General features: G+C 29.0%; 1 protein-coding gene and 1 long non-coding RNA gene across 3 annotated transcripts in view; one reads left to right on the top strand and one right to left on the bottom strand.

Annotated features, from left to right (window-relative positions):
* Positions 1-2984, top strand: part of LOC141460888 (uncharacterized) — a 45782-nt gene extending 42798 nt beyond the window's left edge. The window contains exon 2 of the long non-coding RNA XR_012462412.1: positions 1249-2984. This is a non-coding gene — a long non-coding RNA (uncharacterized lncRNA). The remainder of the gene's footprint in view (positions 1-1248) is intronic.
* Positions 2682-20682, bottom strand: LOC141460882 (uncharacterized). Of its 2 annotated transcripts, none has more exons than XM_074141314.1 (6): positions 20542-20682; positions 20140-20301; positions 18508-18731; positions 8652-8795; positions 7252-7389; positions 2682-5179 (listed from the first exon to the last, which is right to left on the bottom strand). In XM_074141314.1, the coding sequence occupies exons 2-6, from the start codon at positions 20214-20216 to the stop codon at positions 4851-4853; spliced, it is 912 nt and encodes a 303-aa protein (XP_073997415.1). In that variant the 5' UTR covers positions 20217-20301; positions 20542-20682; the 3' UTR covers positions 2682-4850. The 2 variants fall into 2 exon arrangements, with proteins under 2 accessions (XP_073997415.1, XP_073997414.1); XM_074141313.1 differs by having other exon boundaries at positions 20533-20679.
* Positions 20683-20728: the final 46 nt, after the last annotated feature.

Raw genomic sequence — 20728 nt, 5'->3', positions numbered from 1 at the left:
CATTTTAAACTATCTTTAATACGTTTATGATTAAACGTTAAATTTGCAAGCGAATGGCCAGTTTTGAGTGAGTATGTATTATCCATTATCCTCAAAAGCAGGTAATTATACAGTTACTTATCATTCAAAGTTTTAGTAGTCAAGAATTTAAGAAACTATATTGCTTCCATCATCAACTTTGGTTTAACATGCTAAACAAAGAGCAAATCAATAAATGTAACATAAAGCTGAAGGTGTCTGTAATCTCACTGCCTTATTTGATCTTAACATTTTTGCTTCAGCTGTTGAATTTCCACGTCACTATTCTACGTCGTAATTGGATTATTGCAAGTCCAATTTTATTTTGGAAATGACATGATTGATGAGCATTTTCTACACTGTTCAATATTTAAAGACATAGTACTTGTTGAACATATTCCTTATCAATAGATATTCGACATTTAATGGGCTGTAAGAAAAAGTATAATGGAAGGTCATGTACTCGAGACAAACATAAAAAAAAGTATCAAATTTGTGATAGTGGTTAAATCGAATACTAAATGTTGAGGTTCGTTTGAGGTTTTTTAAAAGTCGATTTGCAACATTCCCACTATACAAACAATTCGCTAAAAATATTTTTCTTCATCTTACCGCAGTATAAGATGATAAAATCAGCGGACCTCAAGACATGTTATCCGGTGAAAGTCAATTTCGAAAATAAAACCCTATAGTAATATTTTTTCTTACAACCAGTGAGAGGCAGTACCCGTGCACTAGAATTATACAGTTAAGTTGAAAAGTGGAGTTTATATTAATCAGCGGAATTATGTATTTTTTTATTTATTTAATTATCATCTCAACGAACCGTTTTATTTCTCACCTTGGATTTCTTTTGTTTGAAATCCATTATCTCAATCTAATAATCATATCTTAGCAATTGTTTTTGCCTTAGTTTTCCGCAAAGTGTATAAAATAAATCTAGAGACAACTACTTCAGAAAGTATTATGCAATCTGTACAAGATACCAGGCCTAAGTATAAAGTGTAAATACATATTTTTTTATTTTATATAACGTTAATGAAAAATCTTTAACTAAAGATAACGTAAGAATATCAAAAAAATCAATCGTCGAATGACGTCATCTAAATTTCAAATTTTATTATTTTAAATTTATCAAGATATTCATTTGCCTACTCTAGCGAATTTAATCAGTGATACATTTTATACATATCTATACTATTTTTTTTTCTTTTTCTTTTTTGTTCCCAGAGAAGTACTTCTTTTTCTGCGAAGAAAACACTTCTGAAAGGAAGGGAGGTAGTTAGTGCACATTAAGAATACAACTAGAACGAATGAACAGTCATTACGCTTGCATCTGCTAATTAGCAGAGGTTCCGCAGATAAAGACTGGGATCTTTTGCGGAAATGTCGCAGTAGAGTTTCAAAAACATTGTACACCGCATTACTAAGTTTACACCTTACGATTAACATATCTGGTGACATAGAGATAAGATAGAGATAGAGATTAAAAGAACAGTTAAGAGATCTCTCAGACTAGGAAGGCACAGAAGGATCTAGACAACAATTAAAAAGAACAAGAGACACAGCGAAATGAATTTAATAAGAACAAATGTAATGCCAAAAATATTTACTGAAGCTGGTTATGAGTAGTAATTAACCTTGTGAAGTTACCTCAAAAAAATTGCTTGGTATCTATAAGGCTCCTCAAACTATTCCTTAATGATAGATACCGTGTGAGCGAGTACAGAGAACATAAAGAACTTATAAGGGAGTAGTATCTGATGAAGACATCAAGCAATTTTAGATTCCTAAAGGAGATGATAACAATGAAGATAGTTTCAATTCGGTTCAGGAAGACCTTACCAATTTAGAACTATAGATTCCTTTACTTCCTGAAGGAAAGTAATTGGACTTCAGGTGGCCTCAGACTTGAACACGATACTGTAAAAATAGAAATTCGGGACGATAGTATAATCGGATGACCTCTAGAAATAACCTTTATATGATTACATATATTAACATTTTATGTGGCGTTGCCACATACACTTTAGATTTTTATGCATTGCATGCTGTCTAATACATAAACTGTATTATTGAATTTATTATTTTATTGATCTAATACATAATTCTAATATTTTCAAGGAGCCGCCTTCACAGATTGCGCGGATATACTTATTAAACCATAGTTTACTTAATTTATATTGTAAAAAAAGTAAATAATTAAGACGGATAATCGCTATTCATACCTTCAACACACATAAAAATAAACCACAAGTCTCAAGTTCAAAATGATTAATGCTGTGCTCGTTTTTTTTTGAAGATGGGTCTTAACGCCTCAGGTAAACCATCCGCCTTAGAAGTAAGCTGCTTAGCTATTCCATCCCTCTGACTTTGTTTCTCTTCTGTTTTTTTTGAAATTGTATTTTTCTCCACTGAAGTTTCAATGAATTTCAATAAGCAAACACTGATTAAAATTTCTAAAACCTTTGATAACCTTCACCATTGCGAACCCAATAACACATTAAATGAAAATATTAAAAAGATAACCGTTTCTATTAGGAATATTTCAATATTGAGTAATTTTTTTATTTGGCGTATCCACTACCCACTTGATATTAGCTATATTTATGAAAAAAAAGTATTAATATAGAAATTGGATTAATTTGGAGAAAAAAAATTAATAAATCAATAAAAAGCTTGTTTCTTTAATTTTGTGAAAACATGTCAATATTAAATGTAGGTAGCAATATCACAATAAACGTAATCCTTACAATTTGTATAGTTTTATATATTTGTTAATTCTTTTGTGTAAAAAAAAGTAAGTACAACTATTTTCAAGGCTATGTAAAATTAATATTCATTTCATTTTAATGGAGGTAATGAGCAAAAGATGTATCTAATTTCTTTCATTATTTTCACAAATTATACATTATAATTACAAAAAAAAAAAGACTTTTTGAGAAAATATTTGAAATATTGGAAAAGAGGATACTACAATAGAAATTAAAGATATTGTCTTTTTTATTTTTTTAAAAAAATTATTATAAAAAAAAGGAAAGAAGCTTTCTCACAAAATCTACTAACAAATGAACTTAATTAGTTCCTAAATTTAAAAAAATATACATACAAAAAAATTGTATTTTAATTATATTCTAAATTCAAATAAATTATTACAGTCCATTGAATATTTTTAAACTAATGTTTTTAATTTTCAAAAGTAACTAATACAAAAACTAATAAAAGAAGTAATATATAAATTAATACTGTAAATTAAAAAAAATAATGTACCACATCAGTAAATTAAACATTAATAAATTTTTAATTACTCCATCCCATTATTTTTTATAACTAAAAATTATAAAGTAACATAAACTTAAATAAGGCAAAATGAATATAGATTTTTAATTAATTCAAATTCAAGAGTAATTTTATCTTGTTAAATAATTGAATGGATAATATTTATAATTAATTAGAACATTATACAAATATTCTTTTCTTTAAATATTTCTGATAATTAAGATAAATAAAAGATGCAAAAAAATCACAATGCACCTTCTAATGTAAGTCAAATTAAGGCACATTATATAAATTTGTTCCATTGTTCTCAGTTTGTTAAATGTGCTTTTAAAGATATGTAGCTTATTTTTATAAATAACAAGTAAATAGATATTGCTTTTAAACTTATTTTTTCTGTTTTATAATGAAATTTTGTAATAAATTTTGTAGAAATAGCTTTTAATATTGAAATAAAAACTTAGCGCTTTCCAAAATCAAAGTATTAAGAACTGTTGCTCACAAAAAAAAAAAGAGCTCCGCATTTCTTATTAATAGAAGGCAAAAAAAATGTATTTTAATTACTGTAATAATAAAACTTCAGATTAATAATTAATAAAAAAGGAGAATGCTACCAGAGACACGATTGGTTATGAGTATTTTTTTGTCTAATCACACAGTCTGTCCATGACCCTTTCATCTTTGATAACAACTAACTATCGACTATCACACACCATTTAGAAACACAATAGCGCTTTTAAATGGAGGCAAATAGTTATTCTCAAACTTTAAATCTCAACAATTATAGCACAAACTTTACAAAAATAATTATTCATGCTTATACATTGTACAAATGGAAGTTTACTTTATTTAAATTATCTTAAAAAAAAGTGGAGTGTGAAGATTTGAAAGCGCATAAGCTGTGTTACATAATCTTGTTACTTTTAACTTTAGGAAAACTATTTTGAACTTCATTATCAAATCTAAGTTAAATGAACAGAGGAATCTGTTCTAATTATTTATATATTTAAAAAGATTTTAAGGGGGTGGCCCATACAGAAGAAAAAGGGTAAAGATGTGGTACACGGAAAAGAAATGAAAAGACGAGAAAATAATTATCACAGGTGATACAAAAATATGATTAAATAAAAGTTAATAAAATGGTGATTTCTTTTTTCATTTAATTGAAGAGGAAAATTACATTTTGATAGTTTATCTTTTGCAAAGTACAAAAGAAAACTTCAAATACATTAAAAAAAAAAAATTACAAACTTTTTTTATTAATGAAAATTTAATTTTATTGCGTTTTTGAGTATGATTATGAGTATGACTGCACTTTTACTCTTTTTTAAAGAAATTAAGGGAAAAAAAATGTAATAATATAGTTAAAAAAGAAGTAAAGTATAGTCTAGAAGTAAATTTTAAGACACAAAATGGTCCACCACCCACAGTTAAATAGAGGAAACAATGAGAAAAAAAAAAACGAATTGCCTAGTTCATGTTACAAAAGAAAATAAATAGAATATTTTGTTTAACCTCATCATTTCAGAATTTTGATTGAAAATATTAATATTAGTTTACATAGATGTTGGGGACCAGAAGTTCATTTCTCTAAGATGTGAAGGTTTCGCTTTAAGTGTTACCACTTGGCCAAATCCACTGTTTGTTGACGTTGCAGGAGCTGGTGGTGATGGTGTAAATAATTGTTGTGTTAATGTAGTATTCTGTTGTAGTTGAGTTTGTTGCTGAATGTGTGTTGTTACAGTACTAGTGGCTGCTAGACTGCTCTCCGTGCGAACTTCATTAAATTTTCTATTCACTCTGGACCAATTACCTAATTCTTCTACAGAACCACGCATTAATGATGAAGATTGGCCTTCATTACTATCTACAGCTTCTGTTGAACCTGATAACAAAAAAAAAAAAAAAAAAAATTGAAATCAGATAAAGTAATCATATAAACTCAAAAGTTACAAATGATTATTTTTAATTAATAACTTTCATCAGATCTTAAAATGAGTTGGTAGAGGCGATAAATAGATAGGCCAATCAAGTAAAGTGAATGATCTACTAAAATCCGATTGATGCAGATTATAGGACTTACCCGACCGAACAATTTTAAAGTTTATTCAAAAAAGGAAATAATAAATAGCGGATAGCGTTACCAAAAAAGAAAAATTTTTTAGTCATAATTTTTAGTTACTGTTTACTGAACATAATTTATTATTTATTTTTATTTTTATCTTTTGGCGCATCAACAGCTGAGGTTATTAGCGCCCGGAGCTTTTTCCAGTGCACTGCCGGCCTCCGGACAGTGTTCTCTCGTTACAGACAACACTGTCCATCACCGGACAGTGAGGTGTAAGAAGCTCCTAGGAAGAGAAAATCTAAGGGTCAGCAGCTGGATTCGAACCCGGGACCTCCGCGTGGGAGACCAGTATGCTAACCTCATAGCTAATCCCTTCCCTCATAATTTATTATTATTATTTTTTTTTTTTTGGCGCATCAACAGCTGAGGTTATTAGCGCCTGGAGCTTTTTCCAGTGCACTGCCGGCCTCCGGACAGTGTTCTCTCGTTACAGGCAACACTGTCCATCACCGGACAGTGAGGTGTAAGAAGCTCCTAGGAAGAGAAAATCTAAGGGTCAGCAGCTGGATTCGAACCCGGGACCTCCTCGTGGGAGACCAGTATGCTAACCTCATAGCTAATCCCTTCCCTCATAATTTATTATTAATTTTTTTTTTATTTTTATCACCTGCACGAACTTTGTTTAAAATTATTTGCATTGAAAAATCATTCTTCAGCCCAAATATTAGTCATAATTAAGAATATTTTTTTCAATGGGTATAGAAAATTTGTTCTATAATTAATTAGTTCAAAATTTTGGGAATTGCAATATATGATTGGCATTTTTCTTCTCTGCAGAAGTAATGTTTTCTGTGATGTAAGACTTTTAAAATATATAATATAAGCCTAGATATCTGAAGATTAAGTCTCAAGTAGAGTAACATAAAGTTACAATTTTACCAACTTCTTTCACAACATAATATTTATGTTGTCAACAGAATCGAACAAGTTTATTAATTGAATATCAACAAATATTTAGTTCTAAGCAAGAAGAACCGAATGACTTTTCAAAAGATTCTTACTGTTCAATTAATTCAATCTAATATTTTCTTTTAGTATATTTGCATTTCTAAAAACTTCAAAAATCAAATGTTTGTCAAACATTTGTTGAATAATTTATTTATTAAAAGTAGTGATAAAATATGTCCATATAAATACCCAAATTTAGCAGAAATTAATGAGAGTTGCTCACAATTCAACATCATCTATTACCAATACAACTAAAAACGACTACCATTTTTAAATTGAAATAGTAAACTAACGTAATCGTTATATAAAATTCTTAAATATTTCTCGACTATAAAGAAAAATAAAACTGATTCCATGACGTGGATAGTAAATTGGATGAGAAGAAAGAAATCTGTTCCCAATTCAACTTGGCAACATCATAGAACTTAAGTTACTGGGGTTATTTAAAAATAAGCAATAATTCAGATTTCATAATTAGGAATGTAATTAATAAATTGTAATAATTAATATAGAATTAATTATAGCTCATCTCGCTGCATCGGTGAATGATACCGTTGATTTATTATTATTTATATTTAAAATAGGCAAATTTATTAATAAAATACTTTAAAAATGTAAAATTAAAACATCAAATAGGAAGATTAAATTAAATATTCATATTTTCTATTCAAGGATATGTGCACAAAGAGTTTTTGCATCATTACTTTATCAAAAAATATGTATTATATCACGCTGCCCTTCCCCCTCTGAATTTATTTGCACTAGATAATTTGTCACTCTGCGTTAAAATAAATCATACTACAAAAATGCAGTAATATATAAATGGAAATAATTTTTTTAGCATTTATATTATTGTAATAATAATAATAAAAAATATTTACCAAAGATAATGTTCGTGAAATAAGGATTTTTTCTAAGTAATTTTGGTGAAGTTTGCGGACTTGCTGGTAATGATTTACTGTTCCTTCTAATTCTCTGAGACACTGGAGGTGCTTCCAATTTGTCACCAATAGCTCTTTCTGTAACATTTTTAATTTTTAATTATCTATTATAATTAAAAATCTGTAGGCTTATTCTAAATTGATTTTAAAAGATAATTTTAGCTATGCCAAAAAAGAGAGAGAGAGAAAAATGAACGTATGGTTATTTTCGTCATCAACCTTTCTGATAAGATATTACCTCAGCGGTCAATGACACAAAAATCTATTTTCACTAATATTTGACTATTTTTACAAGATACATATAAGAAAAAACCAGAAGGTCAAAATTTAAGACCAAAAATAAGTTTTCTTAAACACAAATAATTTAAATGGCATTACGAGTTTCGCTGCACCCAATTCTCACCATTCAATAATACAGGTTTTAATTAATTATTTATTATTTCTGGTTGTAACAAAGGCACTAACTGAAACATCAATTTCTAAAGAATAAATTAATAACTGTCTACAATAATTCTTAGCTAAAAAAAGAAGTAGGTTAATCGACTGTTTATTATAATAATTATAACAATAAAAGTATATTATAAAAAAATTAATGTACATATGAAATATCTTTGGAATATACTAACGATTATTGCAGAAATATAGATTTCATTAAAACCTATTTTGGCCAAAGCTTAAAATTTTTGAATCTACAGCTGGAGTATTGCTAAGAAATACCAACTTAAAAAAAAAGTACCGTAAAACATATTTCCGATAAAAACTACTAATTAATTTATCAAGGTAGCAGTACTTCCTCATAAATAGGAAGAAAAAGTAATTTAAAAAAAATAATCCATTTTAAAATTAGCAAAAAAAATAAAATCAATTAAAATAACCTTGAAATAACCTTATTAACATTTATGAATAGTTTACATAAGCAAGTTTAAATAATTTTGATTCATGTTTGAAGTGATCTTAATACCTAAAAGTAATAAAAGTCTATTTTATTATCATAAGAAGTAATTCGAACATTATAATTAGAAAAATTAAAAAAAGGAGGTTAAATTATTATCTTGCTGTCTCCATATTCAAAATAAAAAATACAAAAAAACCTGATAAGTTTTTTTTTCCATTACTATTAGATAAAAGGATCTTGTTTAAAGGATGTAGTTAACTAATAATTGCAAAATTCTATCTTCAATTACTTTAAATTTTAATCAGTAGAAATGATAAATTGTTAATTAATAATTTTTATCAAGATAATTTACTCTTGCCGGTTGTGGGAACACGATGAGAATAATGAAAATAATCTTACAACAAATCATCATCTTATTTATTAATTTAAAAAAAATAAGGCTAACCTGCAATCATTTGATGGGCAACTGCAACTACTGAATAACCACAAGTTGTACTTTCCCCTTTTGAAGCATCTTCAGTGCCAGTAGAAGTTTTAAATCTTGTTAATGGTGAGTCCACACCATGACGCATTCCTATTTCCCTCGGAGCTGCAAACATAAAAATTGTGTTTTATTTAAAATAAGAAAAATTTGCATTTTGTTTTTTGTAAACTAAATAACAAAAGATCGAACACACAATAACACAATTAATGAAAATATGATGCTATAGTGAATAAAAATAAATAATGGGGACTCTAACCAAGGGAACTATCACACAATGCTAAACAGGACACCTCACTTGGTAATGCTTGCCAAGAATGAAATTATTTATTTAAAACAAGACTTGTTTTGATCTTTTATTGAATAAAAATATTTTGATCCTTCAAAAGTCATTGTAAATAAGTTGATGCTGAAATAAATGTCACGAGATGGAAGGATGGATTTAGACGACAATCAATGAATGTAAAAAAAATTCTTCTACTTATTGCAATTCTCTAATTTTATTCGGAAGTTTCACTGTCATTAATATGAAATGTGTGTAGAAATTTCAAATATGATTAAAATAATAATATGATTAATCACAGGGAAGGGATTAGCTATGAGGTTAGCATACTGGACTCCCACGCGGAGGTCCCGGGTTCGAATCCAGCAGCTGACCCTTAGATTTTCTCTTCCTAGGAGCTTCTTACAGCTCACTGTCCGGTGATGGACAGTGTTGTCTGTAACGAGAGAACACTGTCCGGAGGCCGGCAGTGCACTGGAAAAAGCTCCGGGCGCTAATAACCTCAGCTGTTGATGCGCCAAAAAAAAAAAAAATAATAATAATAAATTATGAGGGAAGGGATTAGCTATGAGGTTAGCATACTGGACTCCCACGCGGAGGTCCCGGGTTCGAATCCAGCAGCTGACCCTTAGATTTTCTCTTCCTAGGAGCTTCTTACAGCTCACTGTCCGGTGATGGACAGTGTTGTCTGTAACGAGAGAACACTGTCCGGAGGCCGGCAGTGCACTGGAAAAAGCTCCGGGCGCTAATAACCTCAGCTGTTAATGCGCCAAAAAAAAAAAAAAAAAAAAAAAATACGATTAATCCATCCTAAGCACACTACATACGGATGGGATAATAAAAGCTCATTCTAAAATTTAAAAAAATTCATTAAATGTTTTTTCACTTTTAGAACTTTAAAAACAAAAAAGATATGATTTCTAATTGGAAATAGGAAAATTTTACGAGAGAAGAGGATTCTTGACGAGTTTAATTAAGTACATCATCAAGAAAGTCATTCCAAAAATTTCGCAAAACTTAATCGTTCAAAAAGAATTTAATTTCAACAAATCTTGCGCGTTCTCTCTCTTACAAATATTAAAAATAATAACAATTATAATTTTGAAATGAATCGATTATACGAACATTTCAGCATTGCCTCGAGATTTCTTACATACAGTTCACATTTATTTCAAAAATGGAAAAAGCTCCGGGCGCTAATAACCTCAGCTGTTAATGCGCCAAAAAAAAAAAAAAAAAAAAAAGTACGATTAATCCATCCTAAGCACACTACATACGGATGGGATAATAAAAGCTCATTCTAAAATTTAAAAAAATTCATTAAATTTAAATTTTGGGTGAAAAAGATGGGTGAGGAGAGAAAGTCAAATTCATAAATCTAAAATAACAATTTCAGAAATTCGATCACACAACAATTGCGAAGGTAAAGAAACTTTATATATATAAAAAAAAAATCACTACTAAGAAAAATTGCCATTAAAACTAAGCATTTATTATTTTGTTATGGCTAAACTGTTACTGTAATCACAAATACTATAAGGAAGTAAATGCCACACTTCCTACATTGTAGAATAAGAAAGTAAAGTAATTTAACTTACATAATAATTTCCATAAAAGTATAGAAAGATTAGCAGATGTATCCATATTAAATCAGAGATAGTTAAATGCATTACACGTAAAACAGAAGCTTTAAGAGACTAACTAACAGGTAAGTTTATACTAAGCAAAATTAAAAAGGAAAAAAAAAATTGAAAAAAGAGAGGAGAATTCAGCTCTGTTTGAATATCGATGGAATTATGGGAATTATTATTCTGACCTTGTGTAGAAAACACACACATATATATATTATTTTTTATCTGACAAGGTCTTACACAAAACGTCATAAACACAGAAAAAAACTATTATAATGCAATTTTACAATTTCTCTGCAACTTCCATGCCTTACTTAAAAAAAAAAAAAAAAATTAAAACAAATCATCCTAATCACATAAAAATAATATTTATAAAAATCAAGATTAAAAACTAAATTACTCCAAAAGAAATATTTAATTATTCAGCGACAAAAAAGGGAAAATTTGATGTACTTTACGCAAATAACTAGAACAAAATTAAGTTATTAATGAAAAAATAAGTTTGAAAAACTTATTCTACGCTGATATTAGGTGGATGACAAAAGAAACATTTCATTTCAATACACAAAAATACAAATAATAATAAAACAAATTTATACCTCGTGAGGTATCCAATTTGATAGAAGTTTTTTTTTAAAAAATTATAACCAATTAGTTTGAACAATAAAAGGCAAATGAAAGCATGAGAATACGCTAGTGGCTTCACACACGACGATGTGTATCTATTTTTAACTTAGTTTTACAGCTGGACCAGAAGGACAAAAGCTAACTTACGACTATTATTTGGAAACAAAAATTTAGAACAGCTATCATTGTCAAGTGTTTTCCTAAGACTAATTTAATTTATTAATAATATATAAATCGGAATAGAGTAAAAGATTTTTTTTTTTTTACTCTTTCTCACTGAAACAAGCCAAAGGTCAAGGAAAACAATTCAATTTCCATACTTAGTAAATAAATATTCGGGGAGCTAATTCACCTTAGATAAAACATTGTACCTCTTTGCTCTTAAACTGGTTTCATTTATTGATTTAAAAGTGAAGAACATATGAAACAGCTAATTATTCCAACAATTTTTTAGCACAAACATATGAAATAAGTCGTAAGCAATTATCAAATATCAAAAGTATGTCGAAAGACAAAATTTTGAAATTATTGTATTGTAATACCTAATTTTTCAGACAGACTTTGTGTATACAACGATCAATCAGAAAAAAATTCTTTGTAAGTTTGTCTCAAATTATTTTTTATGTGAAAAATGGCATTTTTTTATTCTGTTTCTTGAATACATTTCAAGCAAACTCATCTTTTAAAAATGAAGAAAATAGGCGCCACGATAGCCGAGCGGGTTAAGAGGCGACACCTGCAAAGCTAATATGCATTGTGGTACTAGGTTCGATTCCCGGTCTTTAGGCCTTGGATTTTATTTAATGGTTAATTGAGAAATTTACAGTAAAGTACGTTTGCTAGTCGCCTCCGTCCACCAAGTAAATGGTAGTTGGACGTTAAGCCCCGCCTGAAAAAATAGGCGCGATTACTTTACTTTACTTTTAAAATGAAGAAAATAACTAAATGAAAAAATATAGTGCACAATCAAATAATGGATTTACAAATTTACAAAAATCCATTGAAACTCTTAGGATTGTTTTCTTAATAAATAAATAAATAAAACTCGTCACTAATTCTCTCTAAACAAAGTTTATAATCAATAAATACAGATACTTTCACTAAAACCAAAAATCCAGCTGCCTGTAGGTAATTCACAAATTTTAGCATTTTATTTTTATGAAATTACAAAGGAGTGACTCTTGCGAACTCTTGAGACATACCCAGTAGGCTTGTCTCTGGAAGGTATTTCGCAGATCCCTCGGGTTTGTAGTGGTGTAGGGCCCGGGTGACTAATTATTTAACCTGATTTATACGTCCCACATTTTTATGAATCCCAGTTTTTAAAGTTCTGTTCTGCTCTTAGCTATAACTCTTCCCAATAGCTTCTCTTGGGATCCTATTCGGTAATGTACCGGGATGTATGAGAACACTGTCTGAAGAGCAACAGTAATTGAGAAAAGACTGGGTCACAGACAATGACGCGTTTTAATGTAATAAATGTATTCGGAGTCTTAAAAAATTAAGTATTTAACAAGATCCTAAAAAAAAAAAAAAAAACTTTTAACAAACCAAGAGAAAACACTCCTCAGACTAGCAGAGAAAATAGATTGGTAGTTGGTTCACATTTTCTTTAAAGTTAGCCTTTTTTATACAAAAATAAATATTATGTATTATTAGTAAGGATCTCGACTATACTTCGCTTTGTTTTCAAACGAGCGAATTTTGGGTAAAAAGTCATCATTTCTATGAGAAAAGATGCAATTTTTTATCTACAGCTGTGCTTCAAAGCTGCAATTTCAATAAATAACATCAATTAATTTTCATTGATGTACCGAACAATATACGATGAAATGATAAGGCTAACGACATTCACAATCCAGAGAATTGTAAGAGCTACTTGATAAAAAAAAAAATAATAACAAGCATCTGAAAAATGATTAGAAAAAGTCGCATTGCCTATTCTGCTAGAAAACTTCTTAAAATCCCAATTTTTATGATTATTTTTTTTTTAAAACAAAAATATAGTAAAGTAAAGTAATCGCCTATTTTTTCAGGCGGAGCTTAACGTCCAACCATCATTTACTAGGTGTCGTGGACGGAGGCGAATAGCGAACGTACTTTACTATTTCTCATTTAACCATTAAATAAAATCCAAGGCCAAGACCGAGAATCGAACCAAGTACCACAATGCATATTAGCTTTGCAGGTCTCGCCTCTTAACCCGCTCGGCTACCGTGGCGCCTTAAACAAAAATATAAATTTATTTATTTATTTTACTAGTTTCCTAAGAAAATTGCTGATGAAATAGTACAACAGAAATTTGACATTTATTAATTTATCGTCTGGAAGCTTCAAATGTTAATTAATTCTAAATAATATTCTATAATTCTAAATATCCGCACAAATGTAACTCATTATATTAATTAAAACAATAATTATTTATTCCACACTAACTCCTACTGATAATTAATGATAATATTAAAACCATACAACATAAAATGAAATAAAGAAAACAATATTTGCATCAATATTGGAATAAATCTTTAAAAATAAATAAATTAACAAAATGTAAAAGTGAAAAACGGCAAAAATTAATTACTTACATAGAAAACTTGCTGGTAGGGCAAAATTTGCCCCAATATATTTAATTAAACAGTAAACAACTGATGACATCTTACACTGTTCACTAAACGAAATGTAATGATATGAAATTGTTTATTGAATAACAAATTTAAACAAAGACTGCCGGAGGAGGTGTGACACTTAACTACCAATCGAATTTTTAGGGCTTCACTAAAATTTATTCTTATTGGATTTTATATTCCCCCACTCTTTTTTTTAACTATCAAGGACTGGAATATTTGAATGATAATATTCGCACTGTTATATAATCTTTCTCTTTTTTTATTGTTTTTTAGCTAATTAATTGGAACAATAAAATATTGTAATAAAAAACTGCTAAGAGCGTTTTTTGCTTCATCGACTTCACTCAACATATTTAACTTAATTTCAAACCATAATTTCATACAATTAACTAACTTTAGGGTATAAATTAAATATTAACTTTTAAATTGTTTAAACAAACAAAAAATCACTGATGCACAGATGTTGAATAAAAAATGACTTACGAATTTATAACACATGCCACTGAAAGTGGTAACAACTGCCCACTAATATTTGCACGATGGTCAATTTTTGAAAAACATCTGATACAAAAATTTGATAAGACTTTCTTCTACTCCATTTTTGATAGTCATACAAAACGCACTTTCTACAGTTAAACACAAAAATTTCAGTAATCTATTTTTAACATTATGTAAATGGTAATACCACGATCAATAAAGAAAATGAACTTACTAGGCTCGCCCAAATGTACCCACCCAAAACTTCAAAACACTTCGAAAATAAAATGAAAATTCCAATTTGGTCACGCTTCTTTTTTCAAAAAAACCATACATTTAAACCTCGCCAATTTATCTAGGCTTTCCCTCCAAAAGTTTCCTTGGAATTCGGTTTTTGTGGCATTCTTTCAACATGTCCAAGCCACCTTAACTGGGTTCTTCCTTACGAAAGATACCAGTTCTGGTTCCTCGGACATCTGCCGAAGCTCTTCATTTTTTCTAATTCTCTAGCGCCCACTTACGCATCCAAGGTCCAAATATTCGTCGAAGTAATTTTATTATTAACAATTAGTAATATTAATTAACTCCTTATTGTTTAAACTGAATTATTTAGAACTTTAAATCAATCTTCTGACGATAAGGATGAGAGTATATATTCACATTTATTTACTCTCAAGTTCCACATCTGTACCACTAATATAGGTCACTACCACCTGTCAACGTTTCGTTTCCTGCTGTTCAACAGCTTTATCTTAAGTATTTACGGAAAACCAGTAGAAACAATCCGAGGCTTCGAGACTATCTTCATATTTTCTGAAAGCTCCTAAATATTATATACATCTACATAAAATTTCGAATCGAATGACACCTCATTCATGAAAATCGGTTCGCGCGTTTAGGCGCTACGTTGTTTACAAAAAATGTAACATCAAGAAGAAGAACAAGAACATTTTCTGAAAATGCCGTTTTTTGCTCATTTCCCGCTATTTTTTTTCTCGAAATCTATTGGATCTGGGTAGTTGCAAAAAAAAAATACAGTTATGAAGAAGGATTTGACCTATATTATAAAGAAAATTTGGGAATTTTATATTTTATAGCAAAAGAGAAAAAAATTGTCAAAGTTAGGTGTTTTTCAACGTTACGCTTTTTCGTGCACTTTTTGACGTTTTAATATATTACTTTACACGAATTTTAAAGTCGTTTTAAATGTTTACATGAATATTTGATGATAATTTGAAAGATTAATCTAATAAATTCTTTTAATCATCATAAAACAACACTTTTTTTTTGTGCTAACGGCCAGTTTTACTTGCTACTGCTTACTCACGCGTTATTGATTCCTAAGAATGGATAACCACAATGAAGACAACGACCTTATGATTCAATACCGTGTTCTTATCGATTACACCCAAACCAAACATAGTAATTTTCCAACTCTAAGGTTCTAATTTACCTTATTTCCCCATCTATAACCTTATTAGTTAACCTTATTGTGCTTACTAAGTAAAATTTACTTAAACGGCTGTTATTTTTTTATGACTTTACGAGTGTTATTAAGTAAAACAGAGCTGACATTATGTTTATTATAATAAAATAAAAGTTAAGTTAATCTTGGAGCTTTCAAACACTAGAGAAAAAAAATCATAGTAAAGATACATAAGTTGTACACCAAATAACCTTGAATCCTATTTTGCATAAGGAACCACATATTTCTAATTATCAAGCAATAAGTATGCATTGCTAATGTTATCTGTCATAAAATAATAATAAATATTGATTGGAATAGATAAAATATTTAATTAGAAAATCTAAAAGTAATAAATAAGTCCTTGAAATAACTTCTAAATTAAGTAGTAAACAAACATTTGTGTCAGTGATCAAGAATTTCCTGCTGCAGAAGAGTTAATTTAATGATAATTGTGTATAATTATATAGTTATTTATAATAACTAATAAACAAATAATACATAATTATAATTTGTAATTGTTTATTGCTTCTGCAACATAGTCGTTTTAAAAATCTGTTTCTTTAGACCCCCAGATTGAAAATATGTCAAATATATTTCCCACAATGGTTTCGTTGGAGAAAAGCAAAACACAAAAGAAATATTGTTATTAGTTTTACTATAATCAAAAATGGTTCCGAGGAAAAAGTAACCATTTGAAAGTACATCCACACTAAATATTCTATTAAAATGGAATGAAATACCTCCAAATCAGGGTTATCACTTTTAATTTGAAAATGTTTTTTAAATTTTTTTTAGGGAAAACAGAGAATCTTCCAGGAAGGCTCCTTTTAAATGGCTATTTCAGAAAACTGTACCTTCCTACAATCTTTCCTTAAATTCAGCAAATTTAAGACCCACTTACTATTTGAAGGAAGACATTTTGAAGATTGAAAACATAAAGAGTTAAAATATTGCTACAGTTATTTTTTCGTACTAATGCACTTTTTGCATAGATAGAAATGGTACATACATAAGTCTGTCACACGGAAAAGACACATTGTCCATAATATTTCTATGGTATATGAAAGAAAAAAAAATGAAACCGTCAGAAAAGAAACTGATTCGTCGGATAAAATCAACAGTAACGTATTAAGTCCAAATCCGATTTATAAGAAAACATCAACATGAAAGTTTATAAGTAAAAACGAAAAGAACGAAATTTAAGGCAACTGAAATTTGTACATTTTTTACAATGTAACAAGTATGTATGTTTTGTTTGCTGAGTGGTGTGTGCTTGTGTATGTACAAATGTACAAGCATCTATTTATGCAGGTATATACATATGTTGTACAATGTATAGTGTTATGTATATGTATGTAGGTAAACTTAAGTGTGCGGATGTTAACTATAAATATATGCACACAGTTTTTTATCTTCAATTAACATCAACTATTTTGTTTGAATAAATTGTTAATTGTTATTGTTTACAATTTTAGTAAATCAATTATTTCAAATTAAAAATTACAAAGTTTATTGCATATTTTAAAAAAAAGGTTAGTATGTACATATATTAGATGTAAATAAGTGAGAAAATAAAATGTAAATATTATAATGGTACATGTGAAAAATAAATTCCCTAAAATAAGAATGCTATTAGAAAAAAAAACAAACTAACAAAAAGAAAAAAAAAAAACGAAATTTCCATAACCACAAAGCCGACAAACTAAATTAAAACCTCATAGGTTCCACTTGCGCCTTATTTGCTTGCAGGAATTCTATGTCTAACCGCGAAACTTAACCAACAGAAACTAATGCTCTATTTAATATTAAGGCATATCTCAAGGCCTAACGCTAATGCCAAGCAAAGCTGCTGTTAAGAGTTAATAAAAAATTGCAACAAAAAATAAGAGTTAAATTTAAGCGTTTAATCAAACTATTTATTTAAGGTTTTGAAAACTTTCACACCTTATCGTTTAAAATCGCAAAAAAAAAAAACTGATTCAAATAATGTACCTCTTTTTTTTACAAGCTAAACGTTTATTGGAAGTCTGATGTTTAAATTACTTTCCTTTTTTTGCTCCTGAGGAGTTACAATACATTTTCGAAATCCAAATCCCCTGAAACTGTGCAAAAGCATCATGTTTCAGATGAAAGCACTGCGCAAAAATCGAAGCTATGATTAGCTTAGATGACTTTTAGAGAATCAAGGACGTCGTTCAGGGGTTTAGAAGTTAATGAACCAATAAGACTGTCATTTTCAATTCAAACGTCTGCAGATTCCTGTGGTACGCTGTGACTATGAATAAGGCACAATCGTTGTAAGTGGACCGATCAAGTAGCATTTTAATGGCCTGCTCATACTCCAGCTAGATTCTAGAACCAGGAATGTTATTTACAATGATTCTCGGCTAATTGTTTAAAATGGTATTTAACATTATGTTCTCATGATTATAAGCTAATATAAGCTAATGAAGCGAAGAACCCTTCATAAAACAGGTTGTTTTTTTTACACCAAACTGTACAAAACATAACTTGAAAATCTCAATAACAAGGAGTTCTAACTGTTGTAATAAAATTGGTAACCTCATATGAAGAAAATTCTCCTTACTTAAAAACATTCTGAACCACGATACAAAATGAAGAAAAATATCGTACAAAATGTCTTGAAAACTTACAATACTAATTAATATTTTTCTACCTTAGTAAGTAATTAATTATATAAACATACTTATTGTAGAATTTGAAATGAATTTTTGGCAGAAAGTAGATTGCTGGTTCGAATCTGATGACAATTTTTCCTCGAAAGCTTGAATTAATGGAGATTTTGTTTGTTGTTTAGTTGTAGTCACTTTTGGTGGCTCTGTTTGTTCAGGCATTGCTTTCTTATATTTCACGAGAAAAAATCCATCATCTGTGTTAGGTGGACTGAAAGCCGTTTGTTCAAGATCGTACCTACAAAAAAAAAATAATAATAATAATAATAATACAATTTCAAACTATCATTATCCAGCAGAAACAATGAAATTTTGTGATCTATGTGACAACAAATAAGCAAAGAAAACTGGCAAAAATATGCAATTTGTTTCCAGGCGCCCCTTCTGCTGGATAATGAGCTCTACTGTAATCGATCCATTCTGAAAAAAAGTGATGTTTATAAGAAAAGATATCTATAGCAGACTGTAAAAAGTAAATGGATTAAATAGATGGAACAGAATAAATAGTCTCGAAGTGGAAATAACTGGGTGAATTTAAACAAATTCGATGAGATGCTATAACAATTCTCACATCTCTAATTATACATTGCAAAGTACTACTGATAAAAATGATTGTATTCGATTACATCGTATCTTTTAACTCTTGAAAATCATATTTATAGGATGTACTCTTAAATATCACAGCTAACAACCCTTAGTTCAAAATCTATAGAATGTAATCTTGTGTTGAGTATATGTGTAAGTAAAAAATGAATTATAAGGTAGAAAGTTAAAGTGTACAAATGGAATTGTTAATCTCAATATTAATCCATCTAGTACTCAGCATCTTAGATGTAAGATGTATTGTGTGACTTTTCGGGATGCCGTTGTAAGAACTTTTATGTTGTGAGACTAGAATAATGAAAAGGACACCAATATACCTGAAGTTAGAATATTAACTTGAAGTTGCAATCACCTAATTAAGAAAATTCTACTAATCGAAGCATGTAAAATGCATTTACTAGTTAACTGCAGACTGCTTATAAAATAGAAAGAGTGATTTTACTCATGTTCTTTGGGTAAGTGGATAGATTAATTGGAATCTTAATTCACTCTCTCAGTTAAACTTTTCACTTAGAACTATATAAATATTTCTTTATAAGTATCAAAGCAGCTAAAAAGGATTTCTTTCTACTGCAGACTGTCATCCTATAGAGCATTTTCTTGAAGATCTCTCTTGTTTACAATAATTTCTTACAGCAATGAAAATGTAAAAAAAGTCTCATTTGACATCCCCCAAAATAAAAGACGTAATTGTAACTATTTAGTAGCTCACTTAAAAAATGAATATGTATAATTAAAAATGAACTTTAGTTCTACATTAGGCTATAAAATTTAGTTGCCGCTAACAGAATAACAGGGCTGAAAATCACAAGGTGACACTTCAATGTTATTTATGATAATAAATCAAAAAAATAATTCATTCAACCAATTAATATCAATGACAACCCACTTGTATTGTCAGTCTGCTTGGTTATCTCACTTTAAACTGCGTTTTTGTTTTATCTTTTCTTTTTTTTAAATAAATAATTGTTTGCTTGAGATTTTAAGATAAGTAATACAAACAAGTACCAAAATTTCGGAACAAATTCACAAAATATGCTTACCTGTCGGAAATTTTTGATTTCATCCACTGAGGTAAACTAATACTTGCTATAGAACGATCTGGTCCCGAAGATGTCATGATGAAATAAGATTGACAAGTCGGAAATTAAATGAATTACTAGAAATCTTGTAAACTAGGAATATTTACTTGAAGCTGCAATCATCTAATTAAAACAAATGGAACTGAATTATTTTGGATTATTCCATAAAAAAACTAAAACAATTAATGGGATCGAATAAAATGGCATAATACAAGCTAACTTAAGATACTATTTTGATTTAAAAAACTATTACTTTTTACTTGAAAAAATATATTGATATTAAATTACTTTATATCATAAGGACTTTAAGTGCATAATTAAATAAGCAATACAATGAATCATGTCAATACTCACGCTACTAACAATTTTATTTTTTGGCAGAAAATTACTTAACCCCATTGTACACAAGCACACGCAAAAAGCTAACTCAAAACACCACTCCACAGACACCACGGGCAACCTATTAACTGTGTGACGTCAGAAACATCAGGTCTAGAAAACACTTAGCCTGTACAGAATATTTATATGTCTAACATTTATGTTTAATTTT

Source organism: Rhodnius prolixus, unplaced genomic scaffold (assembly GCF_049639745.1).
Source record: "Rhodnius prolixus isolate KJV_2025 unplaced genomic scaffold, Rpr scaffold_6, whole genome shotgun sequence".
Classification (NCBI taxonomy): Eukaryota; Metazoa; Arthropoda; class Insecta; order Hemiptera; family Reduviidae; genus Rhodnius; species Rhodnius prolixus.
This window is presented reverse-complemented; position numbering and strand designations above follow the sequence as displayed.

Coding starts and splice junctions, on each gene's coding strand:
- LOC141460882 (XM_074141314.1), bottom strand. CDS start 20,216: ATGACATCTTCGGGACCAGATCGTTCTATAGCAAGTATTAGTTTACCT. Junction 8,796..18,507: donor CATTTCAAATTCTACAATAA/GTATGTTTATAT, acceptor TTATGTTTGCAG/CTCCGAGGGAAATAGGAATG. Junction 5,180..7,251: donor TTTCACGAACATTATCTTTG/GTAAATATTTTT, acceptor TTTTGTTATCAG/GTTCAACAGAAGCTGTAGAT.